The sequence below is a fragment of the Pipistrellus hanaki genome (genome assembly GCF_964339955.1).
Source record: "Pipistrellus hanaki genome assembly, chromosome: 1".
In the NCBI taxonomy this organism is placed as follows: domain Eukaryota; kingdom Metazoa; phylum Chordata; class Mammalia; order Chiroptera; family Vespertilionidae; genus Pipistrellus; species Pipistrellus hanaki.
Genome location: NC_140503.1, coordinates 125,105,392 through 125,121,121, shown reverse-complemented (window position 1 = coordinate 125,121,121; position 15,730 = coordinate 125,105,392). Strand labels below are relative to the sequence as shown.

The following is a 15,730-nucleotide window of genomic DNA, read 5'->3' as shown; positions in this document are numbered from 1 at the left end:
ACAGCCCCCCCCCACCCCATACACACACACCACACCACCACCACCACCGCCACCACCGCCACCACCGCCACCACCACCAGCTGCCCTCCCCATTTCCCTGGACGGGTTTTACAATGAACAATCACCTTGTGAAAGTTCTGACTAGCTTCTCAGGGAAGGGTCTTTTCAACCCTCTAGTCCTGCTAGAGGAAAGAATTCCAGCGTTTGGAGAGATGAAAAGAAGGCAGGATTTAGAATGAGAAGATTTGACTCTTGCTCACAGTATTCTCACAAATGCAAACACCAAGACTGACATGCACTGGCCTAATTTTGAACTCTAGTTCTCACTTTTATAGAAGAATCATAATATTTACTTGAATAGTTGTGAGCAGTAACTGCAAATGTGCACAGGAATTTGTCAGCTATAAATTGACACTTAGCTCCCTGGTGTGACAGCACTCTCTGCAGGAGGTGCTGGGTGTCACTTAATTCCAGGCGCTGGGCCCCAGGGCCTGTGGGGTCCCAGGTGAGAGGGGAGGATACCAACCAATCTCTCACGGAGCTCACCTTGCCTTTTTCATGGTCTTGTGAAGTCGGTAAGTGGTTCGTTCCTTCCATCTTCAAAATAGAAAATCGGACACATGCAGCCGCTCTAAGAGTTCCCCCTTTACCGGAGGGAGGAGGAGCTCCTTCCGTGTCCCCCTTAACTTTCACCCCACTCCTCCTCCAAGTCTACATCATGGTCAAGTGCTAGGAACGACTCCCACCATTTTTGTCTGCTCATACATATTATGGAATCACAAGAGCGATTTGATAAATGTATATGTGAAAGTAAGTTAACATACTTTCAATAAATACAAAATTAAAATGCTAGGTGTTAGCAAAGTAATATACATGGTGCTAATTGTAACTTGTATGTAAATGCTTAAAAAAAAAAAAAACCACCTTGAAAAAATTCTCTAATACCTCATTACTTACTGCCAAGTTTGCTGTCAAATTTATCGTCAAGAAGTAAAGAGTCAGCATTTACAATTTATTTGTTTTAAGCATGAGAAAACAATAACGAAGGGCACCCCACACTGTGTATTTCTCACACCGAATGGAAAATCCCACATCATCACGTCGAATCTCGTCCTGATAACAGAAAGGAAGACTACGTGGCCGTGCACCCGAGGCAAAGAACACGCCACGGCTTCGTTCCCCCTCTGCGTTTCCAACGAGTGCGTGGTGTGTGCGGCCATCGTAAAGATGCGTCTCGTCTGCGTGAGTCATGGAAATGTGAGAACAATTAAGACTCGTGGAAAAAATAAAAGGCAACCGAACCATCCGAACTGAGATGGCGTGGGGTAGACAATGATGCTCTGTATTTCTTTTAGCCCAACTTTTACTTCTATGCCTCTTTGAGCTTTCTAATTTGAGCTTCTTAACCTATAAAAATCAGAGAGACTGAGCTTTAAGAAAAGGGAAGGAAAAAGGGTCAGTATGGTCCCTGAAGTCTGACCACAGTTGGGCTGCTGGGACCTTCCTGAGCACAGGGCGTTTCAGGCCACACAGTCCAGGCCACACGGTTCTGCCTTGTGGATGCTCAGGAGACAATAAAGTAACAGCCCGTGCTTGGGGGACAAGAAGGATGTGGGAGGCCAGGTGCTAAGTCGGCACAGGGACCCAATACCAAGCCGGGGATCCAGGCATTGGGAACTCTCCCGCTGCATTCCAGCTTGAACACTAAACTCACCTAGGAGGAAGCAGAGAACATGGAGGACTTGGAGGAAATAAGTGATGTGTTGAAAAAAATATGAAGTCAGAGGGCCTAGAGTCAAATCCCAATTCTGTTACTGACAGAGCTTTGTGGCCTTGGGCAAGATACTTAACGTACCTGTGCCTCAGTTTCCTCCCTTGTAAAAGGGGGGCCAGACTGTGCCTACCCCATGGAGTTGTTGTGAGAAGTTAATGCTTGTAAAGTACCTCGTACACAGTAAGTTCTATATAAACGTGTCTGTTCCCGCCATTTTTAATATTAAAATGTATGTCAGTAACATGAGCTGGACCCCAGATTGAAAGTACCGGAGCTGAGCAAAGGAAGAGTTCGAGCGCTCTGAGACTCAGAATGATGCAGGTCTCTGCTTCCCTCCCAGGACGGCGCCGCCCGGAGCAGCTGTTGAGGGTGGAGTCTCCTTAGAGAGCCCGCTTTCCAGGTGATGGCGCCCCGATCTCTGACCTGCTGCTGCATTACTGCTGATTCACAGCTCAACGTGTGGAAAATAAACAAAATATTTCAAAGCAGGCATGCAATTAATGTTCATTTCAATAATAACACCCACAATTTTAAAACGCACACTTCAGAATGCTGCAGGCATTTGGCTTTGAAGGTTTAAATCAGCACCCGGGGCAGGCCAGGCAGAGTACAGGCCCACGGCAGAGTGGCCCACATGGATTAGAATGCCACACGCGGGTGAGTAATAGGCAGGAGGTAAGATGCGACTCAGTGCAGAGAAAAGAAAAGTACTAACTCGCTGAGATGATTCAATTTTCATCAAGTACCTTTGAATGTCAAGTTCTGCCTGGAGAGAGATCAGCATGCACTGCAAGGCCTGTGTATCAGGAGAAAGAGAAAAAAATAGAAAAGAGAAAGGGTGAAAACATGGAGAGAAAAAGAACAGGTTGACCAAAGGGACCATCTATTTGTTCCTGATGAAAATGTAGCACAGTTAACCCCTTCCCCCCTCCCACACCGAAAGAAAGAATGGTGGCAGTTCCATCTTAAGGTTTTAAAGAGAAATGATAAAGGCTTGACTGGCAATGAGTTTTCCCTAAAATTTCTGCTACAAGCCCATCTATTGATAAATTCACCTTGTCATTTCAGAACACGATTGGCCTATTGCCTGAGGTTGTCCCAAGGCTGCAGGGGGATGACCAAAGCCAGAATGAAATATCAGGCCCAATGCAGGCCCGGCCAGTGGCAAGCCCCAGCCTGCCGGCCTGATTGGCACTGGCCACGGAGCTGGTTCCCCAAAGACAGGCCTGCGGGGGCAGCGCTCTGTGACAACTTTCTCACGATCAGACCCACTGTGAATACTTCCAGGAACAGAGGTCAGCGTTAGGACTCAGGGGACGTATTCTGACACCTGAACCTGCCTGGCTCTGGAGTGTGCTGCCAGCTTGCCATGTTTATTATGTCAGTTTTTAAACATTATTCACAATAGTCAAAAGGTAGAAGCAACTCAGCAGATGAGAGGATAAAAAAGTGTGGTATAAAGGGTAACATGCTAATCACACCAGACGACCTTCCAGATGAAACCGGGGTCCCGGGTGCCAGAGGGAAGGCGGTGCCAGCTGCTGGGGGAAGGAAGGCCTACCCTTGCATGGATTTCATGCATTAGGCCTCTAGTATACATATAATGGAGTATTATTCAGCCTCAAGAAAATCCTTAAAAAGGAATTCCTTAAAAAGGAATCCAGTCACATGTTACAACATGAAGTGAAATAAGCAGTCATAAAAAGACAAAGACTGAATGAGGTACCGACAGTAGTCAATTCATAGTGATAGAAAACAGAACGGATGACGCCAGAAGCTGGGAGTGGAGAGGGATAGGGCATGTTTAATGTGCATAGTTTCAATAGAGCAAAATAGGAAGAGTTCTGGAGAACAATGTAAGCGTACCTAACCCCAATGAACTGTGGACACCTAAAGATGTTAAGATGGTAAGTTTTATGTCATGTATATTCTGCCACAACTAAAAAGGAAAACACTTAGCCAATGAGGTGTCATGGTTTGGCAGCTCACGTCATACATATATCACTGCACAGGCACTGAGGTGCAGGCACACCTCGGAGGTATTGCGGGTGTGGTCCAGACCACCACAGGAAAGCGAATATTGAAATACAGTGAGTCACACAAACTTTTTGGTTTCTCAGTGCATATAAAAGTTATGTTCATACAATGTTGTGTGCAATAATGTTATGTCTAAAAAAATGTAATACCTTAATTAGAAAGTACTTTAACACTAAAACATAAGTGCTAAAAATCACAGGTCTGTCACAAACCTTCAATTTGCAAAAAAAACAAAACAACAACAACAAACAAACAAACACAGTATCTATGAAGTGTAATAAAGCAAAGCACACTAAAATGAGGGATGCCTATATCCATATGGATAACTAAGATATACGAAGCCTCTAAATATCAGCTTAATTGAATCACATACTATCCATGATCCATTCCATTAATGTATACATGAACATATAGTATATGTGTATTTCTGAATAATTTTATATTATTTGTAACCTAGTCTCACACATATCAGGTCACAACTATCCATGACAAAAAGAACATCTGAATAAAAGCGATCATATCCAAAAGACAAAAAGCACAAAGACAGGTCTCCAGACAAGAACTGTTCTAAAATACTCTACCCAGAATGCATTTAGGGGTTAAAGAAGGGGAAAGACCTCAAAGGAACTTTTAAGGGAAGAGAGGAGTGACAACATTGGAAGAATGGTTAGCTTAACCTGACCTCAGAAAAGCCCTTTTCAAGGTGAATACGTTCCTGATAGAAAGGTGAGGGTTGCTGCAGGGCCCTCAGGGTCTCCGGCGCCGAGTTTACAGGCTTCATCAGCTATGAAAGGAACATCCCAAAGTACAAGTAATAAACGCCTGAGGAGGTGCATGAGAAGTAAAAGTGTAAGATAAAAACAGGGTGACAGATTTGAAGAGCTGCTGTGGACAGACAAGCGAAAAAAAGGGTAATAAAAAATCACAGGGAGGTGGGGAGTGAAACGGGCTGAGGGTAGAGAACCCAGGAGAGATGTAGCCCAGTACAGAGAGGCGGAGATGGGAGTGGCCGGTGGGGACTAGTGCCCTGCTGACAAGGAGGCTGCCAGTGGGCCAGAGACCGCCCCCCCCCCCCCAACCTCCCTCTGCAGGCCATGGGCAGCCGAGGAACCTGCAACAAGAGAATTCCTGGGCTAAGGGGACAAGGAAAGCCACTGAAGTACTCTGTATCAGAATCATCTGAAACTCAAGAAAATAGGAGCAAGAGGTGAAAGGCTTCCAACTTTGGAGCAAATCCCAACTCCACTGGTTGCATCTTTTCCTGCCTTTGCTGACTGAGGTCAAGGAAGCAGAAGCAGGAACAGTCCCTGGGGTTCGGAGCCACAAGGATCCAGGGGTGCTGGAGAGAGGCCGACGGTCCTTGTCAGAAGACACAATGGAGAGAAAGCTCCAGAACCGGAGGCCTCTGGAGCGGTAGCCTCGATTATGACAGATACATTTTCTCAGGATCACAAAACTAAGCTCACAGGCAACCTTCCCACTTCTCAGCAGGCTTCATCTGTGTGGAAATGTTTTGAGTCCTATAGGTTTTGAGCTCTAGAGTAAGAAAGCAGAGGGGGGAAAAAAACCTGGATTTTATTAAGCCACTCACATACTCTTGTTAAATCAGGTGTGTAGAACTTAGAAGTCTGATTTATAGGTTTGACTATAAACTAGAAAATTATTCCTAAAAAAAATAAAAAATAAGAGTGGGTGGGAAAGGAGCTGAGCATTTTCAAGCCATTTCAGAGAACTGTAATGATGACAGAGTACTTTATCCACATAACAAGGTTACATCGAGATTCAGGGAAAATACAAGACTCACCGCCTTAAGGAAACAGCTGGAGCGTCAAAAATAATAATGCCGTAAAAGTTAAATGGGAGGACACTTTGATTATTTCAAAGGCTCCTAATAAATCCAATGACTATTATAGGAAGAAAATGGCAAAGAGAAACTACAGATGCTGGGGTTATACTGAAGGTTACTTGTGATTTCTTTGACAGGTTCAGTGGGGCATTAAGGAAAAGGGGTTCACAAGTTTCTTTCTTAAGAATAAAGATAATGCTGATGAGCCTGAGAAGAGCTGATTGAAAACAGCAAATATGAGGTAAATGTCTAATACACAGGTGAGGAGGGGAGAAGCAAAAATGAACAATAAGTATACAGCAGTTCTAACAGTGGATGATGAGTGGTATTTATTTATATTCTTTCTTTTGCTACATCTGTTTCTGAGTTTCAAATTATGAAAATAATTATATCTCTATATATAAAAGGCTAAGTGACCACCCAACTATCGGGTACATATGACCTGTACTGACCACCAGGAGGCAGATGCTTGGCACAGTGCCTTGGCAGCGGCAGTTCTCAGGTGATGCACCCCGGTACCAGAGAGGAGGGAGCCCGATTCCTCACGGGGCAGCGCGACTGCACCTTCAGCCATGGGTGTACGAATCCATGCACCGGGCCACTAATCTACATATACATAAGCTAAGCGACTGTTCAGGCTGAATGACGGAATGACCAGAATGACTGTTTGCTATGACTCACACTGACCACCCCGATCGCCTGATCAGGGCCTGCCAGCCAACCTCCTGGTTCTCCTGATGGGGAGTGGGGAATCAGGAGTGGGTGGCAGGTGGCACCAGCCCAAGACAGGTGGGGCCAGGGGGCGGGGCCAGCAGCCAGCAGCCAGGGGAAGGATGGCCCTGGCCAGCCAACCTCCTGGTCCCTAAAGGTTTTTAAAAAACCTCTTTCTGGGGGGGCTTTTCTTTCCTCCCCCTAGCCCCCAACATGCAATTCAAAGGCGCTAGCCGTGGAACTGCCTGCTGCAGAGCCACCCAATCTCTCCCTGCACCCAGTCGGAGTGAGTGGTGCAGCAGGGCAGAACACCCTGAGCTGCTGCCCACAGACAGCCCCGGAGCTGGACCACCCAGCCCCCTGCGCACTCTCTTCCTGGAGGCATCCAGCTGCAGACCTCCGACCCCGTTAACTGGATCAGTAACCCAGGAGGGTGAGGAAATGAAACTTGGGGCAACACCACAGGTGCAGTTCCCGTGACCGTCCCCTCCCAGGATAATGCTGTGCTCTGCTCCCTAACTTCTCACGAGGCAAGAGGTAAATGTGGATTCTCAAAGGCAGGCCCCCGAGGAGCTTCAGCTGGGGGAACGAGAGGAGTTACTCACTTCTTACACCCTCACCCTTTGCTTTAAGGCTGCATTCTCCTTCCCTAACACATGTTGCTTGAAGTACATGTTGGTTTGTGTTTAGACATGTGATAAATGCAGGGGAAGCAAAGTTTTGTGATTTAGAACAAAAGAGTCTGGAGTCTTTGGGGGGGGTGTTTCTCTCTCTCTCTCTCTCTCTCTCTCTCTCTCTCTCTCTCTCTCACACACACACACACACACACACACACACACACACACACACACTCACACAGTTACTCCTTCCTCCCCTCTTCCCTGGCGAATCTTCACGCAGAAAGTTAACCCCAGCTCCTCAGAACCCACCCTTGCTGGAGTGGCCTCTGTTTTGTTTTTGTTTTTTTTCTCTCACAAAGTATTTTTCTAACCTTTAAGCTGGCCCTTGGACATCCCCCAAGGGGTACCAGGTGGCAAGAGGGCAGGCTACCAACTATCATCCCCCCCCCCCCCCACACACACACACACACACACACATGAATTTCGTGCTCCGGGCCACTAGTAATAATGTAAAAAATATATAAAGGTGGCAAATGTGAAATGTAGGTCTTCGGTAAACAACAATGAGAAATCAATTTTAAGGAATGTTGAAGGTTGTTAAAATTTAAAAACTCACAAAAGGTTTGGTTTTGTTCACAAATTGAAGATTGTCTGATATCACTTTACTTCTAGTCAACTTTTGACTACTTGGGAGCAATTTAACCAGGTTTGAGACTAATTGTGGTTAAAGAAAATATATTCATGAAAAACATTACAAGATCTAGTGAAATCATTTTATATTAGGAGTCCTGTAAAGTCTATAATTACACAATAAACATTGGTTGTCCAGCATTTCTTCTTCTAACATAAAGCCCTAATTGACAGAAACTGAACTTAAGATTTTTACTCATGTTTCCAAATTTATTTCCTTTCCTCCTCTATTACCATTGTGAGACCCCGCCCCCCAAAGAGAGAGAGAGAGAGAGAGAGAGAGAGAGAGAGAGAGAGAGAGAGAGGGAGAGAGAGAGAGAGAGGGAGAGAGGGGGGGGGGGGGATCCTGGGAACTAATTGGGCTCAAATTAAAAAAAAAAAAAAAAAAAAAAAGCGCAGAAGCCTAGCAGCCATTTCTGCACATGGACCTCTCACACAAACTGAACCACACAGAGAAGCCTCCGCACTAAACTGCCTGCCTGCACTGTGTTTACACCATCTGAGCCAACCCTTATAAAGGAGTTGTTGGGGTCCTACATCAACAATAAGACTGAGGGTTTCCCATCCAATTGGAGCTGAGCTGCACAGCTCTGACCAAGCAGATCTGCTCTATTCTGACCAATTAGCAACCAGGGACAGGGCCTTCTGTCTATATGAGCCAGTTCCCCTCCGGCTGCAGTAGTGCACTTTGGGAGGCGGGCAGGAGAGGGTGAGGGCAGAGCTGCCTGGCTCTGGGAAAATGGCCTGCTGCAGCACCATGGAGCTGTTCCAGGCAGTGCTGCTTCCCAGCCATGCTGTATTACCGTTGAGCTGTTTGCACTAAATAAAAGTTCTTTCTTCATTGCACCCCAAATTGGGGATTTCTGTTGGCGTTTGAATTGGTGCCAATGACTGTCAGTTGACACTTCAACTTCTTTGTTCTATGGAGAATTGTCAGTATTAGTTTCCACTGAGTTCAAGATTCAGGGAATGCAAGTGCTATTTTTATCAAATTTCTTAACACCTATCATCTCCCTGTTTTTGAAGTCACATAACAGTTATCTAATTTTTCATTCCTGACTTTCCTTCTCTGTAAAATGGAGACAAGTTTTTAAAAATATATATATTTTATTGATTTTTTACAGAGAGAAAGGGAGAGGGTTAGAGAGTTAGAAACATTGAAGAGAGAGAGAAACATCCATCAGCTGCCTCCTACTGGGGATGTGTCTGCAACCAAGGTACATGCCCTTGACCGGAATTGAACCTGGGACCCTTCAGTCTGCAGGCTGATGCGCTATCCACTGAGCCAAACTGGTTAGGGGTGGGGACAAAGTTTTTACTTCACGAGGTTGTTGTGAAAACTAAAGAAGAGTGAGGCATGTCAAAAACAATGCACAATTTCTGCCACAGACTAAGAATACAAATGTTAGAAACGCCAAGTTTAAAAAAAATTGCCTAATAAAAAGATGCATTACTCTATCAAATAACCAAGCAATAAATATAAAATGCCTTACAATTCTGCATATCTTTTTGATTCAGCCATTCTATTTCCAGCAATTAACTTTAAGAAAATAATCTATAACGATCTACAAAGTTGTACGCAATAGGACCAATCCAACTAAACAATCACTAAAAATGAAGGATCCAACTCTGTAACAATGCAGAATGAAATTCACACATATAATTAAGTGGGGAAAATGTTAGAGAAAATGGTATATGTTAGGCTTTCTTTCAGTCTACATATATAGTAAAAATAGGCAATACACCAAAATGTAAATCCATGTGGGTCATTAGATTGTCAACTATTCTTTCACTTTTTATTCAGTATTTCTAACATCTCTAGAATATACATGTATTACTTTTGTCATAAAAAATAACTTATTTTTAAAAGTCACCTGGAGGTATAGTATCAAATTATTTATGCCTTCCTCCCCAAATATGATAATAAATAGCTACAGATGAACATCAACAAGATGGGAAAACAATATTCTATCCATTTGAGAGCCTTACAAATGGGAATAAGAAGACCATATCTAGATTCATAGTCTCTTGATACTTGTAATTTTGCCATTATTTTTTCTCACATTGATTATGTATTAGTTGCACCACCAGGGGGCGCATTGAGTTAAGCAAGTACAATAATACAGGGTGGGGGCAAAAGTAGGTTTACAGTTGTGAGTCCCTGAAAGTTTATTTTTGTACTACTATTTATTAACTATTGTGTTATTTTCCATACAAACAACTGTAAACCTACTTTTGCCCCACCCTGTACAATCTATCATGATGGGAGGAAGCAGCTGAAATCCCAAATTTAGGAACACGACACACTCCACATTAATTGCTCTGTCACAGTTCCTCATAGGGGTGTCGAACTCAATCAGAGAAGGGGCCAAAATCTAAAATCCAGCCTAAATCGCGGGCCGAATGGTTTACTGAACAGTCATAAACTGACAATGTCATAAACTGACAGCGGAGTGCAGTGATGACAGCGCGGTGCGGGCCACATTGCAAGGCCTGGCGGGCTGGATTTGGCCCGCGGGCCTTGTGTTTGACACATGTGCTCTACAATATGCCTCAGAGAGTGCCTTGTACAAACCCACTTTGGCTGTACATAACCAGTCTGAAAAAAAAATTACACCACTTGTGTAGCTACTATCAATGATAGAAGGAAGAGCATTGATTTCTGCAAGCCTAATAGATTTTAATAAAATACCATCGGAGAAAAAAATATTAGTAGTCGCCCCTGTGACATAAAACTTAACACAACAAAAGCAGATATTGGGAAAATAGTTTTAGAATTAGTTCTATCCTAAAGACAGAATTATCAGTAACTTGGGGACCAAAGCAGTATTAGGTTATTATGGGATAAAAAGGTTTTCCATTAAGAAACCAAATTGTAATATAATTTCATTTCTAAAAATGTTCAAACTATTAAAAATGGAATAAATTTAGGTAGCCTTGTATGACTTTGTAAGTCATGCTATGTTTTATAAACAATATTACAATAATCCTAAAATATAGGATCAAGCCCTGGCCAGTGTGGCTCAGTTGGTTGTAGCATTGTCCCATGCGCTGAAGGGTCATGGTTCAATTTCTGGTCAGGGCACCTACCTAGACTGGGTTCCATCCCTGGTGAAGTGCTTATAGAGGCAAACAAACTGGGATTTCAGTTTCTTTCTCACATCTATGTTTCTCTCTCACTTTTTCCTTTCCTCTCTCAAATCAATAAAAACATGTCCTCAGGTGAGGATTAAAATATCTATCTATATAGATCTCTGAATGCATAATAATCTGGCCACTCAGAGAATATCCTATATAATAAAATGCTAATATACGAATTGTCCCCTCAACCAGGAGTTTGACCAGGAGGCAGGCTGGCCAACTGCCCATGTTCCCTCCCCCTGGCCAGGCTGGCCAGATCCTTCCCATGCACGAATTCATGCACCAGACCTCTAATATATAGAGTGGCCAGATTATTATGTGTTCAAAGATTATAATAATCTGGCCACTCAGTGTATACCTGTATATGATAAGTCTGAGGAACTTTCTAGGATAATGAACAAACATAAAATACTACAGCATCTAACAAAATGTGTTCACGGCAGAAATCTGAAGATGTAATTTCCTAGGAATCCTAAGTAATTCTACAGTGAATTTAGGATTGTGACTGGGAGGTATAACTTTTGGAAAGAGTCAGAATTGGGCTTGAACCAATTTCAATGTAATATTTGTGATATCTTAAGCACGTTACCTTGGAAATGCTGCTTTGGTCATGTTTCATGTGCAGTTTCCTCTTCAATGAGATAATAAATATAGTAATAATATTGCTTATATTACAATTTGTTGTATGAAATGAGATAACTTATGAAAACTGCTAAACCCAGTGTCTAACATACAGTAACACAATTAGCTGCTTAAGAAAAGCCCAATAAATATTAGGGCTGCCACAGATCCTGTGCCAGGGTCTGAAGCCTTCTGTTCTTGTATTCTCATGAGTTAAAGGGAGGTAAGGAGTTTGATTTTTAAAACAAAAAATAAAAAGCAAATACTTTATTTGTGTATACAACAGAGTGCTGCCTTTCAAAGCAGTGGAGTGGTCCAGTTACCCAATTATTTCTATCACCCTATCAATGTCTGCAAAGTCAGACTACAAAGGAAGCAAGAGAACCTGGCATATGCAAGGTGGACGTTCAGCCAGTTCTCCCTATCGCCACCCCATTGTTTATGACCACTGGGCCATAGCCGTGGGCAGCCCATAGCATAGCAGCTGTTAAATATTGCAATTATTAACTCTGGCCATTTATCTTAAGTTCTGTGTTTCAACATCCACCCTTCCTACTCTCATCCATAGAGTATGAGACTAAAATGATGCAATCAATAAATCTCTATAAGAGTTTTGAAAAAGTTAAGATTCTACAAAAAACAACAACAAACAAACAAACAAACAAAAACAACAGTGGCATTAGGAGAAACAAATACATTGGCTATCTAATTATATAACCATTTATGGGATGGCTGATGCCTCACTAACAGGTCTCAGAGTTCGTTCCTGAGCCTCCACATGCTGGCTTAACAAAGGGAAATGCAAGAGAGCTGACTTGGAAATGTCAGGGTTTTATAAAACACGTAAGCAGAGTTAACCCAGGTCATCTCCACAAGAGGGACAGATATTCTCAGAGCTGCCCTAAGGACATCAGGACGGCTATTCCCCCGAGACTCATTATCTGTCCACAGTATTTAACACGGCTGGACACAGATATTTTGCTTACTTTCTTATTTCTTGTCTACCCCCACCCCCAGTGTGTAAGCGCCAGGAAGGCAGAAGTCTCTCTTCTAGATTTCATTTCTAGAATGAATGAAAGACAGAAAGGAGGCACTGACTTGGGGGAGCGTTGGCTTTGTCAGCCCTCTTGACTTGAGGGTGTACCTCTTGACCATGTACTGCACTGTTGGGTCTGAGTTCAGACATGTGCTCCCGGAAGCCGTGCCTACACTGGGAGCCGGCCAGCCAGATCACCAACACTCCCATCAACCTCCCCAGCCTGCCTGCAGACACCCCTCAGCCGACACTCAGGGCTGTCCGTGGCATTCCAACCTATCACCCCGCTCCCCTGGCTTTACTGCTTCTTGGCTGCACTCACACCTGCTTCAAAGGAGAAAGATCTCCACCTGATATGGGATTCCTGTTTCACTAAAATCCTCCTCCTCTGGAACACTAAACTTAAGTGAAACAAAAACACTTCAACCCCTCAAGAAAAAAAAGAGCTTTGAAAATCCAGGTTTCTTTTCTTCCTCATTATGACCAAAGCTTTGTCATATATTCCATTCTTGTTCCAACACGGCAGGCCTGTAGCTGCCACAGGGGAATTACCTTCCTAGGATAACAGGTGCCAGTTAGCACTGGCCTCGCCATGAGCTGACCAGGCCTTGTTTTAAGCAGCAGCCTTCTCCCACTCAGGACCCCACGGAAGGTCAGAGTTCTCACAGGGAGGAGAGCCCGGGAGCTCAAGGCTGGGCCCTGGCCTCATTTCCCAGCTTCGAGCCCATTCATCTCTAGAAACAGCCATATTATTTTAGAACTAAAAATTATTGTGAAAGCAGGTGAGCTTTAATGGGGGGGGGGGGGGGGGGGGGATACCTTCTTAAACAAATACCATCTTTGACAATCCCATTTCATTGCTAATAGCAATCAAGTAAGAGATTGAACCCATTTCTTAAGCTCTAAGACAGACTGGTATTATTAAACAGACAAGGAAAACATGGGCCACCATCTGTGGCTAGATTGTGATGATCTAACATCAGCGCTATAATAAATACAACCCAAGTGGGGCCCAATTCAAATTAGTATTTTTAACATTGCAATTGAGGCAAATAATTTCTGAAGAAGTAAAAGGGGGGGAAAAAGAGCTATAGCTCTCTAGCGTGATTCTGAGGTTTCTGCAGTAGAATGCATCCATTCTCCTAGCTGGGTGAATGGATGCATTTTTAATATTCTACTAGTTGTCATTTTTAATATTTCAGTATAATGTTTTATTTATAAAATAGGTAAAGACTCCAATGTTTTGGAATCAAAAGTCTGGATTCTAGTAATTCTTGAAGAAGTTTAACATGTGTCCCTCTAATTACAATGAATTAAAATAGAATGTCTGCACATAACAATTCAACTCTAAACAGACTTTTCTAATTGCCTGGAAATAGCAGAAGCAAAAAGCTGAAAGCAGTCAGTGAGAACACAAACAGCCTCTGGCCCTGCACTGAGAAGCCGAGAGAGTGAGATGAGAGAGAAAATTGCCCCCTAGCAAAACTAGAAGTCCTATGGCTCCTGTCTATCATCATAAATATGGAACTTTTGGACCTGGGGGCAACCACAGTTCACAAATGATCATCAGGACTCTGGGTGGTGCCATTAGAAGGCTTTCAAAAGCACATTTAAGAAAATTGCCAACTGCCCTTCCCACAGAAGGACACTAAAAAGTTAATTGAGAACCTCCTTGTCAATTCTTCCATCAAAACACAGAAAAATAAGTTGAAAATACCCGAAGGAACAAATCTAATGAGAAATATGTTTGGGAGAGAAATAAAAACAGAAATTGTTACTCACAAACAAAACATACTGTTATTGTAAAGGCATTTTTGTTTGTTTGTTTTTTACCAACTGGGAATTATTTCGCCAGCAATTCCATCTGGACCATGTGCCTGTGTCGCCGCATCACCTGTCCTAGAACACGGGGAAGCCATCCTATTGGAATGTCACCACTTTGAGGTGGAATGGCTTCCTTGTCCCTCCTCTAAAGGAAGTCTGGGTCAGCAGGATTGGGGTACAGTGAGGGGCAGGGGGACCTGCATTCAGGGAGTAAAGAGGAAACAACGTCATTAAGATGGGTGCTCTTTGCTGGTCTGAACATAGCCTTCAGGAAACCCTTTTCTCCTCTTCTGCAGGGAAGACCCAGGAGGCCGCTACGGGCCTGAGGCTGCAGTGCCTCAGGTCACTCTGGGTTTCCAATGGCGATCTCAGCAGCACTCACCCTCTAGCACACCTTAGAGTAGGGGTGTCGAACTCAATCAGAGAAGGGGCCAAAATCTAAAATCCAGCCTAAATCGCGGGCCGAATGGTTTACTGAACAGTCATAAACTGACAATGTCATAAACTGACAGCGGAGTGCAGTGATGACAGCACGGTGCGGGCCACATTGCAAGGCCTGGCGGGCTGGATTTGGCCCGCGGGCCTTGTGTTTGACACATGTGCCTTAGAGAATTCCCTTAGAGAATCCCCACCCCCATTCCCTCCTTTGGTCTGCACCTCCAGACATGAGGGTTTAGGACGAAGTATAGAAGGTCACCCATAATTTTCAAACTAATTGCCCCATTGTATTTCAACTCTTAGCCAAGGTATCTGGCATGGAATCTTCTTCTTCTTAACCCCTGGCACCTCTCGTAATTTACCAAGTATCCTGATGACTGTCTATGTCCTGCACGGCACTAATAAATCCACCTGCATATCACCACCAAGGCTCAACAACCGTTCCTTTGCCTCTGGGAACAGAAACAGATTCTTTCAGGGCCAGATTGCCAAGCAAGGATAATCCTGACTCTCCACGTACCCCCAGTTTGACACCAACGTTTTCAATATAGGGCTAACTTTGGGGTGTAACCGAAGAGCTTAATAATCCAAGCAAAGGACAGTTAAATAGAGCATTTCATTAGTTGATACAAGAAAAGAATCTATGTTCAGTGGAATGGTGGTGCCCTGGGCACCATAATCTACAATGGGCAGATCAGTGGCTGCTACGGAGAAGGGTGAAACTCTGTAGATGTTTTTTTTTTTTTTTTTAAGTTTACATGTAAAGTATACACACATACTTTGCAATTAATTGCATAAAAATGCAAAACGATCATGTGGCCATGTTGAACACTGGGAGAAGGCAGACTTGCTTTGGCCCAATCTCTCTTTAAAGGAGTTTCTCAGTGAGCTACCCTCCTCCCCATTTATAATGTAGGTCTTAGGTCAGCTGGGAAGACTTATGGTGAAAGTACAATCCAATGGTTAGCTTGTTGTGGATTTGTCTACTGACC

The 15,730-nt window shown here is 43.7% G+C and overlaps 1 protein-coding gene across 10 annotated transcripts in view; it reads right to left on the bottom strand.

The window, feature by feature from the left end:
- KIAA1217 overlaps nucleotides 1-15,730 on the bottom strand; it is a 437,889-nt gene that overhangs the window by 157,158 nt on the left and 265,001 nt on the right. For 5 of the 10 annotated variants that reach the window (XM_084867746.1, XM_084867744.1, XM_084867750.1 and 2 more), the window contains exon 3: nucleotides 2,490-2,570. The exons of the other annotated variants lie outside the window; for them this stretch is intronic. In XM_084867746.1, the coding sequence (XP_084723872.1) occupies nucleotides 2,490-2,570 (81 nt within the window). The remainder of the gene's footprint in view (nucleotides 1-2,489; nucleotides 2,571-15,730) is intronic. 10 annotated transcript variants of the gene reach the window in all.